Here is an 18059-nt window from a genome sequence, read left to right as displayed (position 1 = left end):
GCTATTAGTATTGCTATCGCTCTAACGATCGCGGCAGTACCTCACTTGTGTGGTTTAAACACTGTTTACATTTGCAGGCGTGTGAGGTCATGACTTCGCTTCTGGGTTACTAGATCCGAGACACGATTAAAGCCGATTCCGGCTTTGTTCGGGTCTCCAGTCAGCCGGCAGACATGCCAGCTGGTCACATAGGTCTCCCAGTGGGATGGGAGAGCCCAGGCAGAGTGGAAAGAGGCGGCGGGAGGGGCCTAATAATGCTGCTCCTAATAATAGCCGAGTGCCTGATTAGCCGCATCAGTTGTTATTACAAGAAAGCCGACCGTAGGCAGCTGCAGGCATTACCCTGGCACAACCCCTTGAAGCAAAAAGCCACATATTTGAGTTACACCGCGTGAAGGGGTTAAAGCAAGATCAATCAGATACTGCTAGGCTGATCCAGAAATTAGCTTTCATACATAGATGAACACAGAAAAGCTCTATTTTGAGTCCATTCAAGATTCTTACCTCAACTGACACCCTGATGAGGAGGGAGTGATTATCTGACCCTAGAAACAGGATGGTTGTTTTTTAGTATAAACCAATAAATTCATTTTTGAATCTTATCCTTTGGTTTGGTGCTCCTTCCATAAGTGCATGCTTTTTTGTGATATACATTTTAATGACTAAGTATCCAAGTTTACACATGTTCCTTATTGCAAGGCCAGACCTTTTTATTTTAAGGTTCTCATTTGGGGGGGGGGGGCTATTTCCACTGCAGGAACAAATCTCTAACAATGCCTCTAGGCTGCCTGCATGTCAGTGTGAACACAGAATAGATTGATTTCAGAAAAAGACAAAGTGGACCATCAGGTCTGCCCTTTTTTTTTATTATTTACCCCCTTTTTATTTCATCAGTATAAGATCTTTGTATGTCCCAAGCATGCTTAAATGTACTTATTGCTGATTAACGTACTACCTCTGCTGAAGTCAGTTCCAGTTTTCTAAGGTCCTTTTTGAACTTTTCTACTGACAGTTTAAAGGTCATGCCCCCATGTTTTTGACCAGAGCTTAATACTGAAAACACTGCTCACCTGAACCACACTGCTCACCTGAACCCTATTAACAACCTTAATATATTTAAAGGTTTCAAGCAAGCCCCCCCCCCCCCCTTCCGATTTTTACAAGACTGAACAGATTAGGTTCCTACAGTCTCCCCTGATATGGTTCATCCCTCAGACCTTTTGCCATTTTTGTTGTCTGTCCCTAAACGTATTCTATTTAATCAATATCTTTTTTTTTTTGGAAGTGAGGTCTTCAAAACTGTAAAAAATGCTAATTTTAATTGAATTAAATACTTCAATGTCCTACATATCTTATTGTGCCTGGCGTATTATTATAAGGCTTATTTTTGACATTTTGTCATGGTTACTTTCCCAGGCCTTTTTTTTATATTATTATATTCTGGTAAACCTGCCTCCTCTTGGCCCTTTGTTTGACATAAAAGCAATGCAGTCATTGATATCATTCACCTACTCTGAGCACATGAAAACTCAAACCAGCAAAGGCACTGGCTTTCATATCTTTTTTTTACAGGAACACAGGGTGATCGAGATATATTTTGATGCAATAACATTATTAAAACGATTACACAGAATATGGTCAAAAAAGAAAACGTATAGGCTTTGTGTTCATAAATACCTGCAGGACCAAGAGGTTCGGATGACTTTTCCAAAAACCCAGTAGGGTCAGAAATAAGAGAGTAGAAGTTGAGCAGTTTGTACATGTTCTGCCAGCACTCTGCAGAGGGCTCACTTTGTTCTGAAACAGTTATGGAATCTGAGTCATCCATTTGGATTGTCATGTGGTCTACCGCATCTTTAGAGCCCTTGCGAGAAACCTTGGATGTTCTCCGTTCTGACCTTCCCAATGAGTTCTTGTTTCGAGACTCTTTCTTGTTGTTATCAGTGCTGGCTCTTTTGTTCTTTAAATTATTCAATCTTATGCCTCCATTTAGACTGCCCCTAGAGCTGCGACTGAAATCAGAGGAACGAAAATCTCGATGTTTCCTTGTCTTGAAGGTAGGAGTGGGCGAAGCTGAGCCAGCTGTGTATCTACTGAGTTTGATATCTGTCTGTGTTGCCTTGATGTCATCAATCATTGTACTAAACTGATGTATAAGCCGTACCAAGGCCATATCTACATGCTGACTGATGGATTGGCAGGATATGGTGAAGTTACAGTGGAAGGTGTTATAGTATCTTTTGCTGAGGTCATGAAAAGAGAGTGCACTGGTGGGGTTCTGGGGAGTGGACATAGATTTTTCCATTACCACAGCATTTATACTGAAGGTTTCTAGCATTAGAGCTGGTTTGAATTCAAGTGGAGGAAGATTGATGGCTCCTTGTCTAAAGACACACATAAGAGACAATTATTTCAGCTTTTAATATAGAAATAAGATGATCGAAAAACAGTATATTAAATAAGAAACAAACCTTCTGGCTCGTTTACTCCTCCTTTCTTTTGAAGTATCAGAATCAACTATATCAGCTCTGAGACAGTCTAAAGTGCCAGAGAAGGACAGGTGTTCCCCAAAGTACATCCTATAGCTTAGTGGGACAACGTCTTGTGCCTGGATACCTGTATGACTCAGCAGAGGTTTAAACACCACCTAGAACAGAAAAGATATCACAGTAATTAAAATTGAAATATCAGGAAAAATAGAATTACTTAAAAAATGATTTAATGTATAATTTGATTTGATTCAGAGTTATCGTAATGCCCAGCCTTCAGCCTGCCTGTCTATCCTCAGCACTACAAGTCAGGTCTCACTTAATTGTATTGCAACTCCCAATTTTTTTTTGTTTTGCTCTGACCATCTGCAATGAGTTCACTGTCAGTCAAATTGACAAAACAAAAAGGGGAAGTCATGCCTAGAATGTGCACCATTTCCAACAAAGCGTAATATACTACTCAATAGTATTTTCTCTTCTTGATCTTTCAGCCTTGTCCGTCTGGCACAGAGAGCCCTGAAGTGGATGAAGTGGTAATTATCATCAAGCACAACTACAGCCAACAGTGGTATGTGCTCGGAGAGACGTGCAGTGTGTTACTGTTCCTGAATATGTCAGCTATCTTCTATGTTTAAAAAGAGTTTTATAATTGTGGCTATATAGACAACTGAGAGAGCATCTAGACTTAATATACAGATGATACAGGAGATGGTAAGAGACTGAGGACATGGCAAAAGGGAGGGTCAGAGACTGTAGACATGATACAAGAGATAGTCAGAGACTGCGGACAAGATACAAGAGATGGTCAGAGACTGCGGACAAAATACAAGAGATGGTCAGAGACTGCAGAGATGATACAAGAGATGGTCAGAGACTGCAGACATGATACAAGAGATGGTCAGAGACTGCAGACAAGATATAAGAGATGGTCAGAGACTGCAGACATGATACAGGAGATGGTAAGAGACTGAGGACATGATAAAAGAGAGGGTCAGAGACTGCGAACATGATACAAGAGATGGTCAGAGACTGAGGACATGATACAAGAGATGGTCAGAGACTGCGGACATGATACAAGAGATGGTCAGAGACTGCAGACATGATACAAGAGATGGTCAGAAACTGCAGACAAGATATAAGAGATGGTCAGAGACTGCAGACATGATACAGGAGAAGGTCAGAGACTGAGGACATGATACAAGAGATAATCAGAGACTGAGGACATGATACAAGAGATGGTCAGAGACTGAGGACATGATACAAGAGATGGTCAGAGACTGCGGACATGATACAGGAGATGGTCAGAGACTGCCGACATGATACAAGAGATGGTCAGAGACTAAAAACATGATACAAGAGATGGTCAGAGACTGCGGACATGATACAAGAGATGGTCAGAGACTGCAGAAATGATACAAGAGATGGTCAGAGACTGCAGACATGATACAAGAGATGGTGAGAGACTGCAGACATGATACAAGAGATGGTCAGAGACTGCAGGCATGATACAAGAGATGGTCAGAGACTGCAGACATGATACAAGAGATGGTCAGAGACTGCAGACATGATACAAGAGATGGTCAGTGGGTTTACTACCACTGATGCCAGGACAATTTCAACTCCGGCTGGCCACAGTCAGGCCCCCCTAAAGTCTGAAGGACAAAAAACTGGCCTTTCTTTAGAAAGTTTGTAGACCCCTGTTTTACACTGTTAAAGTACTTAGAGCAAAAATTTTATTAAAATAGACTTGTTATTTTATGCTGATCCAAGGAGAGTTCTCAATAAGTCATATAAGTGTTATTTTTTTTCAACCTGTGCATCTGCAAGCTGGACAGCAGGGAATCCTTGGTTGCTTTCTTCAATGCCAGCTATATCATCTTGGCTGCTGCTGTGCTGAGAGTGGGTTCCATCCATTGTGTTCTGATCACTTGATAATACAGTGTTGAAATCTGAAGCTGAAGGAATGGTTGGCAAGTTATGTGTTGTTGCTGGAAAAAAAAGAAACACTTTATAAAAAAAAAAAATAGGTGTAAACAAAATGAATTTGTCCACAGAACAGCTCTGTTGGCAAATGTTCTTGCATAATGACAACTGTTTTACCTGCCAAAAGATTTAGATTGATCTTTCAATGATCTTGTGATCTACATACTCCTGTTACACTGCACAGACAGGAAGTTCTTTTTACCACTTCAAATACAGCTTTACTACATTCTGATGCAGGTTCACTTGTTACAAGATCAAATCTCTGCTAAATTCTCAGGCGATACTGATGATTCATTGTGCAATGAGCAGACTGGAGATGGAAAGAAGACATATAACAAGTGTGACAATTGCCTGGCTCAGCAGTATGTAAATCACAAGAGTAGCTGTTCAAAATTACAAATTATTTTTGGGTAAAAAAGCAAACATAAAATATGCATGTAAAAAGTGTGCTTAAACGTTTGCCCAGAGTTACACTTTAAAAGCCGGCAGCCTAAGAAAGAATAAAATACTTGGTTTACCTCAAACAAGAAGTTTTTGATTTTGCATATCTAGTTGATAAGCGTACCATTTTTTTGTCTGTTCCATGATACCACAAGCATTTTATTTCACAATTTAGGCTATCCATTATAAAAACATTTAAAATAAGGGAGAGTGTGTCCAAGATGGCGGCCGAAGCAGAAGCATAGTAAGGGAGCTCCACTGCTTAGCCTGCCTTTTATCCTGTTACCCAGCAGATCATCATTCTCTACTACCCCCCTCAACACTTGCTGTTGCTTACCATGCCTAAGGGGAGGCAGTTCTCCGTACCCGAGAATGCAACATTGTTGGCTCTTTCATCCGACAGAGCAGAAGACTTTTCCTCCGCAGATTCCCATATGGTGACTTACACGGTGGACACAGAGTGCACGATCTTGGAGCAAGCCACCTTCATGGCCCTCATGCAAGCCATTTTCATCTGCCAAGCTACCCTAATGGGTAATATTGACTGGCTATAAACCGACATTGGCCTTATACGTAAGGACATATATAAGTTTTGCACCTGTCTGGCAGAGGCTGAGCAGCGCATAGGAGCACACCGCCTCCCTCCACACCCTGTGTACTAAGGTAAAGGCCCTGGAATTTTGCATGGAGAATGCAGAAAACCAAAGCCGCAACCGCAGAAATAATCTTTGTATCCTGGGCTTACCTGAGGGAGCCAAGGCCCAAGATCCAGTGGGCCTTTGCTCAACGTTTGCTACGCAATCTGTTTCCTCAGGCACCATTTTCGGCCTTCTTCGTGGTGGAATGCGCACACAGGATGCTGGCTACATGGGGGCCCCACCACATACATTTATACTGCGACTACTAAATTTTAGAGAACATGATCTCATTCTTTGTTCAAACTAGAAAGTTGAAGGCCCTGCACTTTGAGGAGGCGAAGCTCATGATTTTCGGGACTTCTCCATGGAGACACAAAAGCTTTTGTTTTTTTGTTGTTTTCTTTTTCTTAAGCACATGATTTCCTACTTATATGATATAATGAGGTGGGCTATTGCTCACTGCTTCCTTGATTATATTCTGCGGCACGTCTATTGTCTTGGGGGTTCCCCCAGATCTAGATGGAGATTTGGTGTTCCCAGAGCTACCTTATTCTTCTCTACAACCATCATGGCCCCCCTCACAGCTGGAATGTCCGGGGTCTGAATTCAAAATTTAAATGATCCCTTAAGTTTTCCTTCCTAAAAATATATCAAGACTGGAAGTTGATTGCTTTCTCTTAAAAGGCCACGGGTGGGCTCCTACTTCCATGCCCCCTCTTACTCTAGAAGAGGCCAGCATATTGGCCTAAAAGACCTAGTCTTTTACACTTCTTGACCTCCATCTGGATCCGGAAGGGAAAATGTAGTGCACTGTGTGATTGTCTTGAAATGATCATAGGCGGCATTTATATTCCTCCCCCTGCTACTATGGTGGTACTCCATAAACTGGCCCCTATTCTGGCCCTCTATCCTACTGAAATATTCTGTTGGTGGGACACTTTAATATGCCTCCTAATACAGCCCTCGATAAATTACACCCTGGTATGGCCACAGACTTGGTGCTCTCTCGTATGGATGGAGGTCTTTGGTGTGCATGATGCGTGAAGATGGAAACACCCTCGGGAGAAACAATATACGTGTTACTCAACCACATATGATACTTTATCTTGAATTAATCTAATCTATTTTAGCAATCCTTTGCTTGCCCAAATTCAATAAATATCAATTCTACCGCATGGCATATCAGATAATACCCCCCCCCCCCCCCCCCCTGCTATTGACATTGGTGACAGATTCTGACTCAGGGACTGCTTTATGGCGAATGTCCCGATATCGGATTACAGATGAGAGGGTTGAGCCACTGATGTCCTCAGATTTACGTACCTACTGGGAGCTTGACTATCTTAATCTGCAAGCCCAGATGTAGTCTGAGATACTTTTAAGGCGTATACCTGAGGTCAATTGCTAACATTCGTAAGGAGTCCTGACTTCAGTTGTCTAAGGCAGAAATATGGGTGCAGGCACTAGAATCTCAATACATCCCTACTAGAGATAATGGTATATACAGAGACATGCAGGTGGCCTATTGGAAGCTTGCGTTGCTATGAGCTGCTTCCTGCAGGAAACATCTCTTTCAAACAATGTATTTTTGAGCAAGGGGGGAAAGCTAGCAGACTGTTAGCCAGGTTGGCTAGAGAATGTACCTAAGTTGCTCATATTGCTCACAGGACTCGAGGATGGCACCCTCTTTTCCGATCCAGCTCACATCAACAAACGATTTGCAAAGTACTACGCTAGTCTTTATGCTTCTATGTCAGATTTCACCCCTGAGCTCCTAGACGCTTGTTTGAACATTGTTGGCTTCCCAGTACTGTGGACGGCTGCTAGAATGTGGCTGAAGGTTGTTATATCCTCTAAGGATGGTAAAACCCCAGGCCCTGACAGTCTGCCAGCCAAATTCAAGACTAATTTATATATTGTGGTCTCTTATTATTATTCTGTCAGTCAGACAACCCTGGACACTGGCTGTCTCCCATTCTCAATGTCAGCGGCCATTATTGTGGTGGTGCGCAAGCCTGGAAAGGACCTGGAGTTGTGTACCTCGTACCTATCTCACTCCTTAATGTGAATGCTGGCCAATCAACCGATCTCTGTTATTTTCCATGGTGACCAGTCCGGGTTCATGCCGGGTCAGGGCACTGACATTAATATACACCGTTTGCATACTAATATTGTTTATCTCCGAAGCCGGGCATTCCACTGGGGTGGTAGCCTTGATTGATGCGGGGAAAGCCTTTGATTCCGTGGAGTGAGAGCTTCTGTGGCAAGTGCTGCAGAGGTTAGGATTTGGCCCTCATTTTATCTCCTGGTTACAAATTATATATTTTTCTGGATTCAGAATTAACCGGGATAAGTGGGTGCCAATTTCATTGTCCCGGTCTGCTTCCCCTCCTTCCAACCCGACCTCCCTGAAATGGGTCTCTAAGTTTAGATATTTGGGAATATCCCTCTTGCTATCTAATGGATAGTCTTTATCCAGTCCTGCACCAATTGGTACACAAATGCTAGGTCTGGAAAATGTTACCTCTGACCCCTGTGAGTAGAATAAATCTACTTAAGATGACCTCCCTCCCTAAATTCCTCTATATTTTTAGTAATTCCCCAAATTCCCATTCCTGCTCCATTTTTTAATAAATTGGACAATGTTGCTACGTCTTTCTTTTGGATGGTGCTATTCCTTGTATAGCTGGAGCTACCTTGCAGTCTTGTCTGGAGGGTTAGCTCAACCATGCTTTAGGAAATATTACTGGGCAGCATTGCTAGTCACGGTACGCTGATGGTTTTCACAAACCAGAACTAATCTGACGGGTAACTTTGAGGCTGCCATATTGGGTACCTATTTAGCTCTGAGCAACTTGATACATTGTGGCCCAAGATCGTTGCCTCTTTTGACATCCCTGTTGCACACGTGTTGGACCAGGTGTTGTCAGCTATTGGGGCAATCCTAAGCTGCCACATCTACTCTCTATCACTAATTCTAGTGTTTACGCCAGATTTGACATTTAAACGCTGCAACATATTTATGTCTGCGAGGCCACTCCTTTCCTTTAGTAGTCTTCGGGAAGCATTTCACCTACCTTCTTCAATGTTTTTTAGATACTTGCAGCTCCCCCATGCAGTACACGTGCAATTTCCCTCTAGCCAAACACTTGCTCCTCAGAAATTGGAAAGGTTCCTTATCACCCCTAATGCGGATAGGATCCCCTCTTCGATTTACCTTAGGATTGCTAGTGGGGACACGAATAAGACGATCCAATTGTTTCATCACTGGCAGAGGGATATTCCCAACTTATCTGTTGATGATTGGGATGAAGGGATTCAAAACTATGTGCCCGGGGTTATTTTGGCGAGAGACAGATTTATGCAACTTAAATTTCTTCATAGGGCATATTACACTCCTCAACACCTCTCCCGAATCTACCCTGCAGGCTCTGCAAATTGTCCTAAATGGAGGTTGGTACATTTTACCATTTAGTATGGGAATGTCCCCTTATTCAGAATTTTTAATGGGAGGTAGTAGCGGATTTAAATAGGATAGGAGGTTTACATATGGCAGTGGATCCGCGGATTCTACTAGGGATCTGTGGTTCACTCTACTTACAGATGCCTTTTTGTGTTTTATGCTGCTTTCTACGCCAAAAAAGCTATACTTTTGAGGTGGAGGCAAACTGACCTCCCAAAACTCACTCAGTGGAGAGCTTTTATAGACTCTGTCCTGCCATTGTACAAACTCACATATATGGGCCCGTAAGTAAAAAATTCGGAAAAGTTTGGGCTGATTGGGTGGAGGTCAGAGCATTGATGCTTTGATGTCAGTTTTAGCTGCAGGCATCTGTGTTGCCATGTGAAGCTGTTGGGATGGAGGACAGATGGTTTTGGGAACTCTCCTCTTCCTACTATTGTAAAGGGTGATAGAGGACTATTTTCTCATCCCGGAGATGATTGCCTGGCCCTCCCCCCTTCCCCACAGTAAACTTAGCAGGTGGTACTGACTGAGCCTTAATATCTTACTGAGAAGGAGTTCATGGAATATGTTTTTTTTTTTTTTTAATACCTGTGCTTGTGGACCTATTCTTAGGTTTAGGGTCACATTTTTCACATATATGCAAACTGGATGTGTTTTGAACCGCATCCGATTGCGGGAGGAGGTCGTCCAGATAATCCAGTACTGCAATCACCCACTGACATAGCAAAGCCATTATCGGGCCAACACTTTTGTAAAGAACTGAGGAGTGGAGGCGAGACCAAAGGGCAACACCACAAACTGATAATGCTTCTCTCCGACAGCAAAACTGAAGAAGCTCTGGTGTCGGCCACATATTGGAATATGAAAGTAAGCATCCTTGATGTTGATAGAGGCAAGAAAATCCCCCTGATGTAGGGATGCCACCACGGTGCGAACGGACTCCATTCTGAACTTCTGTACCCACACAAAGCAGTTCAGGGCCTTGAGGTCCAGAATCAGACGAACCTTGCCCTCTTTCTTTGGGACCGTGAATAGGTTTTAATAAAAAGCACGAAACCATTCCGAGGCCGGAACTGGGACGATCACACCCTAAAGCAGCAGGTATTGTACCGCCCCAAGGAGAGCTTGCAATCAGTCCAGATGCACATTGGAAGGGAAGAACCTTTCTAGAGGGTAAGAACGAAACTGGATCTTGTAGCTGGACAGCATCAATTCGTGGACCCATTTGCCGTTTACCAAAGAGGCCACAGCCCAAAAACCAGCAAAGACATCCCCCCACCCCAGGCACAGGTGAAGGAGCCTTGTCCACGGGTCTAGAGAATCCTGTTCTTGGCTTGCCAGACCAGGGCCGCTTGGAACCTCCCGAGGAGAACTTGAAAAGTTTTGAACCCTTATCAGTGGACCCTGATGGACGAAAAAACTTCTTGTGAGCGGAAAAAAGACAGGCCATGTCTGCCACAAGGTTCCTTAGCCTTTCCAGCCTGTGGAAGAAAGGTACTCTTCCCCCCGGTGAGACTCCTAATGATGTCATCCAGGGTAGCCCCAAAACAGGTGATCTTCATAAGAAAGATACATCAGTCAGAGATTCTTTAGAGGTCTGGTCTGCAGACCAACACTTAAGCCACAATACACGCCTAAGTACCACTGCCGAAAAAGACAGCCTAGAGATCAGGGGAGCTGGATCCAAAGAGGCATCACAGATAAACTGCAGCCCCTTGACCAACTTGCCCGCCAGTTCAGCAAAGGCAGGGGGAACCTGCTTACCCTCTAGGTCATGGAGCAAAATTTTAGCCCACATGGTCAGAGTTTGCGACACCAAGGCGATGGTGAAGACCGGCCTAACCGCTGAACCAGCAACAGAGAACATATTACGGGCCACAGCCTCTGCTTTTATTTCAGCCGAATCTTTAAAGGCAGGCGATTCCTTAACCGGAATCATGGTTGCCTTATTAAACCTGGAAACCAGGGGGTCCGCCACCAGTGGAACAGTCCACTTTAAAAGGAGGGACTCCTCAAAAGGGGTACCACACCGCAAAGTGTTTAGGAACCACAAAGGGATGTTTTGGACGCTCCCACTCTTTTGGGACAAATCTGTCAAAATAGGAGAGATAAGGAAACACTTTTGCCACACAAGACGGCTTCTGAGTGCCAAAGGAGACTGGCACCTCCGCCGCAGCTTCAGCTACATTCTCCATTTTTTAAAGATTAATGCACAGATACAATCCACTAGCGCCTTTTCAAGTACAGCTACAGGTGTGAAGGAGTCATCCTCACTATCCGATAATTCGTGGAACGTGGCCGCAGACCCCGCAGGGTGGGCCCCATCCGCGACGGCCGAGTCAGATTCAGGATCTGATGAGACAGATGAGGCAGGGGAAGGCGGGGCGCCTCTTGTTAGCCCTCCCCCCAAAACCACCTCCACCTGGGACACAAAGGACTCCAGGACCGCCGTCAATGCATCAATGAATGGTTGGGACCCTAAGGGACCTGCAGCCTCTGAAAGGGGGTCAGGTGGAGAAACATGCTCCAGAGACTCCCTCATTAAAGAGGGGAACCCCACAAAAAGTGTCTAGCACTGCAAAAGGACACCCCCACCGCGCTGGTAGCACCACCAGGTCGCGAGAAAACAGAGCACCCAACAACCTGCAGCAGAGAGAGGGAGGGACCCCACCAGACTCACCCCCCCACCAGAGTAGCACTGATTGCACCAGGATGTAATTGCTCCACGTGCGGCGTCCAAGGGAAAGAAAAAAAACAGGAGTCAGCACCAGGAGAAAAGGAGGAGCTCCCACAGCCGAGATCGTCGCCCAGAGACTCCTCTGTAAAGACCGCCACTCTTCAGCATGCCGAACCGACGCAAAGTGGCCACCGGACTACACAAACATTGCCACTGGAAAACACCAGGCTACAAAAAAATGGCCACCATGTGTGGCTCCAAGAGGGATCCCTGGAGCCCAGGCTGCAAGCCCGAGGGAAGGGGGAACCCGAGCACAGGGCCCTTATAGCAGGGAGTGTCCCCCTCTCCCAGCCGATATTTGATAACGCCCATTAAGGCGGGAGAAACGCGTCAACGCACTTCCGAGCAGCGGAGCATCACAACGTCATTTCCTGTAACCACCGTGGAACGCACGTCGGCAGCGTACACGGAAGTGGAGTGACACGCAGTGTTTTGCTAAACCAATGCTGATTACTACGATATGTTTGTGAGTACCATTTTTTAGCTTGATTATAATAAATACCTACGGGCTTCACTATGTCTGGCTTCTTCCCTTTCTTTTGAAACACACTGTTGGGGAGAGAGAGGAGAGGAACCATTAACCACTTGCCGACTGCCTAACGCCGATCTACGTCGGCAGTCAGCCCCTCACAGGCAAATTGACGTAGGGCTACGTCACTAGCTTGTGAGGGTCTAGGGAGCGAGCGCGCGCCCCCGGAGGCGCGCTCCCGCGTGGTCACGGACCCCCCCGCGCGTGTGACCAGCGGACCCGATGTCCGTCGGCCACTCGGCGGGGGAGAGGGAGAATGTCAGGCAGCTTGTGTAAACAAGCCACCTGTCATTCTCCTCGCTGTAAAGACACTGATCAAACGGATCTAGTATGTAGATCCGTTGATCAGTGTCCTTACAGCTCAAGCCACAGCCAATCACAGTAGAAATATTGTTATTTTTGCAAAATTGACGCTCTTTTTTTGTTTATAGCGCGTGATCAAAAAAATCGCACAGGTGATCAAATACCACCAAAAGAAAGCTCTGTTTGTGGGAAAAAAAGGACGTCAAATTCGTTAAGGTACAGCATCGCACGACCGCGCAATTGTCCGTTAAAGTCACGCAGTGCCGAATCGCAAAATACCCCCTGGTCAGGAAGGGGGTAAAATCCTCCGGGGCTTAAGTGGTTAAGAGAGCCATTCTAAGAGGTTGCATTTAATCCATCCATCCGGCCAAGGGATATCATATCTGCTTAAGGCTCATTTATATCCTGAATTTGGTGAGTGCATCCCCATAGGGAGTTTTTTCCTGAAGAGCACCTGGGCACTTTATGGATTTGAGCACCTTTCCAGCCCCATAGTTTATTTGAAAGAAATCTTTTTGGACTGCACTTTATTATATATTTTGCACCTTGCATATGGTTGCACAATGGACACATGATGGAATATATTTTTGCACTTTAATATGTATTGATTTCTGGACTTGTTGATCACGAATGCACTTTATTTTATATGTATTCTAGTATTTTAATACTTTGATCGCAGTTACACGGATATATTTTTATACACCTTTAGCACTGTATACATAGTTTTTTGTCTTTTACCTGTTAGCGCTGCCTTATATTAATTTTTTATTTTTCTCCCAGCCGATAGCCAAGTCCCAACCTCCAGCCCAAGACACATCCCAAGCCACCACGCTACCCCAAATGGGAGGGAGGGGGCTAGATGACTCACAGGGACCCCCAATATTCAGGGGGTCCGATAAGGAGGGGAACCCACGTTCTGACTGTCCCAGGGTGAGGCCTGCATCCACCCCAAAACCCTGCAGGGAGAGAAGGGGGACAGATACTCACCACACCAGGAACCTCCAGACAGAACCTCCTCGCTATCGAAACGGGGGGCTGTCGGCCAGGAGGAACGCTGCAACTCAGGCTGAGACCTGGTCGTATGCTACCTTGCGAGGCATTTAACGCGTAGGCCAGCCCCTATCCAGTGGGGCTAAGTCACAGCCGATCTAGTACGGAGCTGTGGTCTGCACACGCTCACTGGCCAGACTGGGGCGACCACTGGATCTAGATTATCCAGCCCGTCGCCAAGTTCGGCAGTTGATTGCAGATCAAGCAGAAAATAAAACAGGAGAAAAAAAAAAAGCCATTTAAAAGGAAAAAAATGCCAGGACCAGAGATCCCGCTAGGGAACTAGGTCCTTATTCCAGACTAGGCAGAAAAAAACAAAACTGAAGACCTATAGCAGAGGGGGGGGGGGGGGGGGGGGCACAGCTGGAAAACCTCCTTCAATCAGTGGTTTGCAGCCAACCGATGCAGCACTCATCAGCAGGGCCGGGACAAGGGGTGGGCACTGTGGTATCATGTGAGGTGGGGAGGGGGGGCTCTACATGGAGATTGGGGGGGGATTTGTGGGGTGGCAGGGGATAAGTATTGTTCTAGGAGGGGAAATTTGGGGGGGGGGGGGGCGCGCATTAAGAGTGGTGAGTTATGGATTTGTGTTGGGAGGAGGAATAGGGGTATGAAGAAAGTTGGGGGCATACCACGCTGTATAGATGCCAAATCTTTATTCCATATAGTAATCGAGGACAGCATAGACAGAGTAATCAGACCTGTTAACACGTTTCACACATATGCTAGTGCTTATCCATAGCTTATTAATCCTCGTTATGAATAAGCACTAGCATATGAATGAAATGTGGTAACAGCTCCGATCACTCTGTCTCTGTGTGTGTCCTTGATTACTATATGGAATAAAGATTTGGAGTCTCTACAGTGTGGTGTGCCACCAACTTTCTTCATACTACTATACCGCAGTGGAGAGCACTCAACATGGGGATTGCATCATGTGAGTGACTTCTTCATCTAGAGGGGTACAACTTTCATGTTAGGAGGGATGGGGGAAGAAGATTTGTGCAAGGAGGGGGGATTTGGAAGGAATTTGTGCTGGGAGGCAGGAATTTGATGTGTGTGTGTGTGTGGGGGGTGTACTTGGAATGGTAATTTAAGGGGTATAGTATTTGTGCTAGGAAAGGTGAATTGTATTTTCTATTAATCGAGCTGAGATGAAGGATTTCAGCAGGGGGCAGATTTGTACTTGGAGGAAGGGGAAATTATGCTTAAGGGTAGGGCTGGGCGATATGGCTGAAAACTGTATCACGATATCAGTGTTTCATATCGGTCGATATCGATATATATTGATATTTTTTATTACCCATTTAAAATAAGGACCCTAGGGTGAGAATGCAGGGCGGCGGGCATGGTGCAGGAGAATGCAGGGTACTGGCATGGTGCAGGAGAATGCAGGGTGACTGGCATGGTGCAGGAGAATGCAGGGTGACTGGCATGGTGCAGGAGAATGCAGGGTGACTGGCATGGTGCAGGAGAATGCAGGGTGACTGGCATGGTGCAGGAGAATGCAGGGTGACTGGCATGGTGCAGGAGAATGCAGGGTGGCGGGCATGGTGCAGGAGAATGCAGGGTGACTGGCATGGTGCAGGAGAATGCAGGGTGACTGGCATGGTGCAGGAGAATGCAGGGTGACTGGCATGGTGCAGGAGAATGCAGGGTGACTGGCATGGTGCAGGAGAATGCAGGGTGACTGGCATGGTGCAGGAGAATGCAGGGTGACTGGCATGGTGCAGGAGAATGCAGGGTAACTGGCATGGTACAAGAGGATCCGGGGTTGTGGGCATACTACAGGAGATGCAGTGCTGTAGGCATGGTACAGGTAGACCATGCCCGCAGCACTGCATCCCTTGTAGTATGCCCGCAGCCCTGCATAACGGCAGGTAGTGAAGCTGTTTCACTTACCTGTTCCAGAGGCGCCTTCGTTTTAAAAATGGCGCTGCCCGGCGCCGATACGTCATCGCGCACGCGCCGTCACCGCTCGTGTAATTTCGGCTATTCCCGGCCTCTCCCGAGCGGCGGCGGCGCGTGCGCAATGACGTGTTGGCGCCGGGCGGCGCCATTTTTAAAAGTTTAAACCCGTCGGAGCGGACTTTGATTTATCGTGCAAGTTTCCTTATTGCTATCGAGGGCGGGACTATCGCGATACCTATCGGTATTGTTTTATCGCCCAGCCCTACTTAAGGGGTAATCATGCAGATTGGTGCTCAGTGTTTATGTGGGGGGATTTTTGCTGACACATAATGCTCATACATCTTGGGGGGGGGGGACACAGTTTGGCACATTTGCCATGGGCTCTAGATGACCTTGTCCCAGCACTGCTAATCAGTGCATTCTGACAGTGGAAAAGTGCAATCATTAAAAAAAAAAAAAAGAAAAAAGCACAGCGGGGAGGATCGCTGCATCCACCTCGCTTATGTGGATGCAGGAATCTGTTTTAACAATACTCTTGGTTGAATGAAAAAATCTAACAGTGTGTACCAAGCTTTAGTCCAGGCTGAAACAACTATTTTTTTGTTAAACAGAGTAATCGGATGATGACTCTCAGAAAAGTTTCAGCATACACAAAGGCCACAAAAGTTTTTTTTTTTTTTTTTTTGTGTAGGCTTCCATCTGAGGCAATTTGTAACACACAGGGGTTAGTTTACATAAACTGGTGCACACAGTATCTGGTGCAGCTCTGCATAGTAACCAGTCAGCTTCTAGGTTTTATTATCCAAGCTTAATTGAACAAGCTAGTTAGACTTGTTTGACCTCTTCATACAGTAATTTGCTTAGTGAAAGTGTATGTATATTTACTGCATGCTGATTTTAGGAAGAAAACACTACAATTGGTCATTAGATTGAGCTACGTATCGTAGAACTGTCATAAAATTCTTAGTTATATCATGTGGCATTTTCTGTTTAAATCTACTATTTACATTTGAACAGCACATGATATAGCCTATTTAGATTTGTTTTTATTTCAGTCTCACAGAACAAATGTAAATGCACTTTAAATGGTTGACTTGCTATGCAAACTCTTTATAAATTAACCCCATGTTGTCCTAGGATTACATTTGTGAAGACTGGAAGAAAGTATAGATTAGCTACATTTTGTAAGTTAACGGAGTTGTAAGGTCAGAAGGTTTTTTTATCTTAATGCATTCTTTGCATTAAGATAAAAAACCTCCTGTGTGCAGCAGCCTCCCCAGCACCCTCTTATACTTACCTGAGTTCCCTCTCTGTCCAACGATGTCCTCCCACCGTCTGGGGCTCTACCTCCTGATTGGCTGGGACAAAGCTGCGGCGCCATAAGTCAGTTAGCCAATTGGGAGAGAGAGGAGGTGGGGCAGGGCCAAACCGCAGCTCCGTGTTTGAATGGACACACAGAGCTGCAGTTCAGATTGGGTGCCCCCATAGCAAGCTGCTTTCTGTAGCGCCACTCAACAGAAGGGAGGGACCAGGAGCAGCAACAAAGGAACATGAGAAGAGGAGGATCTAGGCTGCTATGTGCAAAACCAACTGCACAGAGCAGGGTAAGTATAACATGTTATTTATTTATTTATTGTTTTTAAATTAGACTTTACAATAACTTTAACTCTGGCTGTCTAGGTGTAAAATGACAATGAGCACTTGTTGGTTGGTACCAAAAGCTCCTTTGCTTTTTATTTCTTTCAGGTTTTACATAAGTCCAATGTGAGAAGCTTAGTATTTAAAAAGTCACAAGTCCTCTTAAAACCCTTCCCAATGAACAACACAGAGGACAATATATATAAATGTTGATGTTATTGATGAATGAAAGCATGAATATATGTGACAATGATCACATAACACACAAAGACGCATGAGCCGGTATTCCTGGATAACTTATGGGAGTACAGCAACTAGCAGTGCGATTTTTGGCTCAAAGTGAAAAAATTTGATGACATTTACCTGGTATGATAGGAGTTTTACTGTAGAATGTGGTAGTATGCTTCTTTTTATATGTTTGTACTATAACAGCCTTAAAAATGGAAGAGACCCTCTCTGAATATTACTCAAACATATATGTGGTCTCTGTCCCTTCATGTACTTAAAAATGTCCAAATAAACCTAAGTGCCAATACCTGTGGGAAGGCTGTTGTGTCCAGACTTGATCATGGGTGATTCGTGTACCACACTGCCTCTATTACCCACTGCATTTGACATCCAGTTATAGAAGCTCACAGAGGATGGTTCAGACAATAAAGGGTGTTCTGATAAAATTTCTGTGCCCATAGGATTCCCTGTATCAATAAATTAGGAGACGATTCAGAGGACTTTAACAATATAAAAGGATATCCTTACCAAGTGTATAAATCTTATAAGTTAAAAGTTTTATCCAAGTTCTCACTTATTGTCAACTATACTGTGGTAAAAAAAAAAAATGTATTTATGTGCTTAATTTAGCTTGTAATATTCAGAA

At 44.9% G+C, this 18059-nt stretch overlaps 1 protein-coding gene across 11 annotated transcripts in view; it reads right to left on the bottom strand.

The window, feature by feature from the left end:
- Window positions 1–18059, bottom strand: part of BLTP1 (bridge-like lipid transfer protein family member 1) — a 754177-nt gene that overhangs the window by 277315 nt on the left and 458803 nt on the right. For 10 of the 11 annotated variants that reach the window (XM_082243836.1, XM_082243839.1, XM_082243842.1 and 7 more), the window contains exons 43-46: window positions 17722–17880; window positions 4302–4477; window positions 2472–2647; window positions 1678–2384 (exon numbers count right to left, since the gene is read on the bottom strand). In XM_082243836.1, coding sequence (XP_082099962.1) covers window positions 1678–2384; window positions 2472–2647; window positions 4302–4477; window positions 17722–17880 — 1218 coding nt within the window. The remainder of the gene's footprint in view (window positions 1–1677; window positions 2385–2471; window positions 2648–4301; window positions 4478–17721; window positions 17881–18059) is intronic. The other variant, XM_082243844.1, reaches the window with a different exon arrangement.

This window comes from Pelophylax lessonae (assembly GCF_965119305.1).
Source record: "Pelophylax lessonae genome assembly, chromosome: 1".
Taxonomy (NCBI): Eukaryota; Metazoa; Chordata; class Amphibia; order Anura; family Ranidae; genus Pelophylax; species Pelophylax lessonae.
This window is presented reverse-complemented; position numbering and strand designations above follow the sequence as displayed.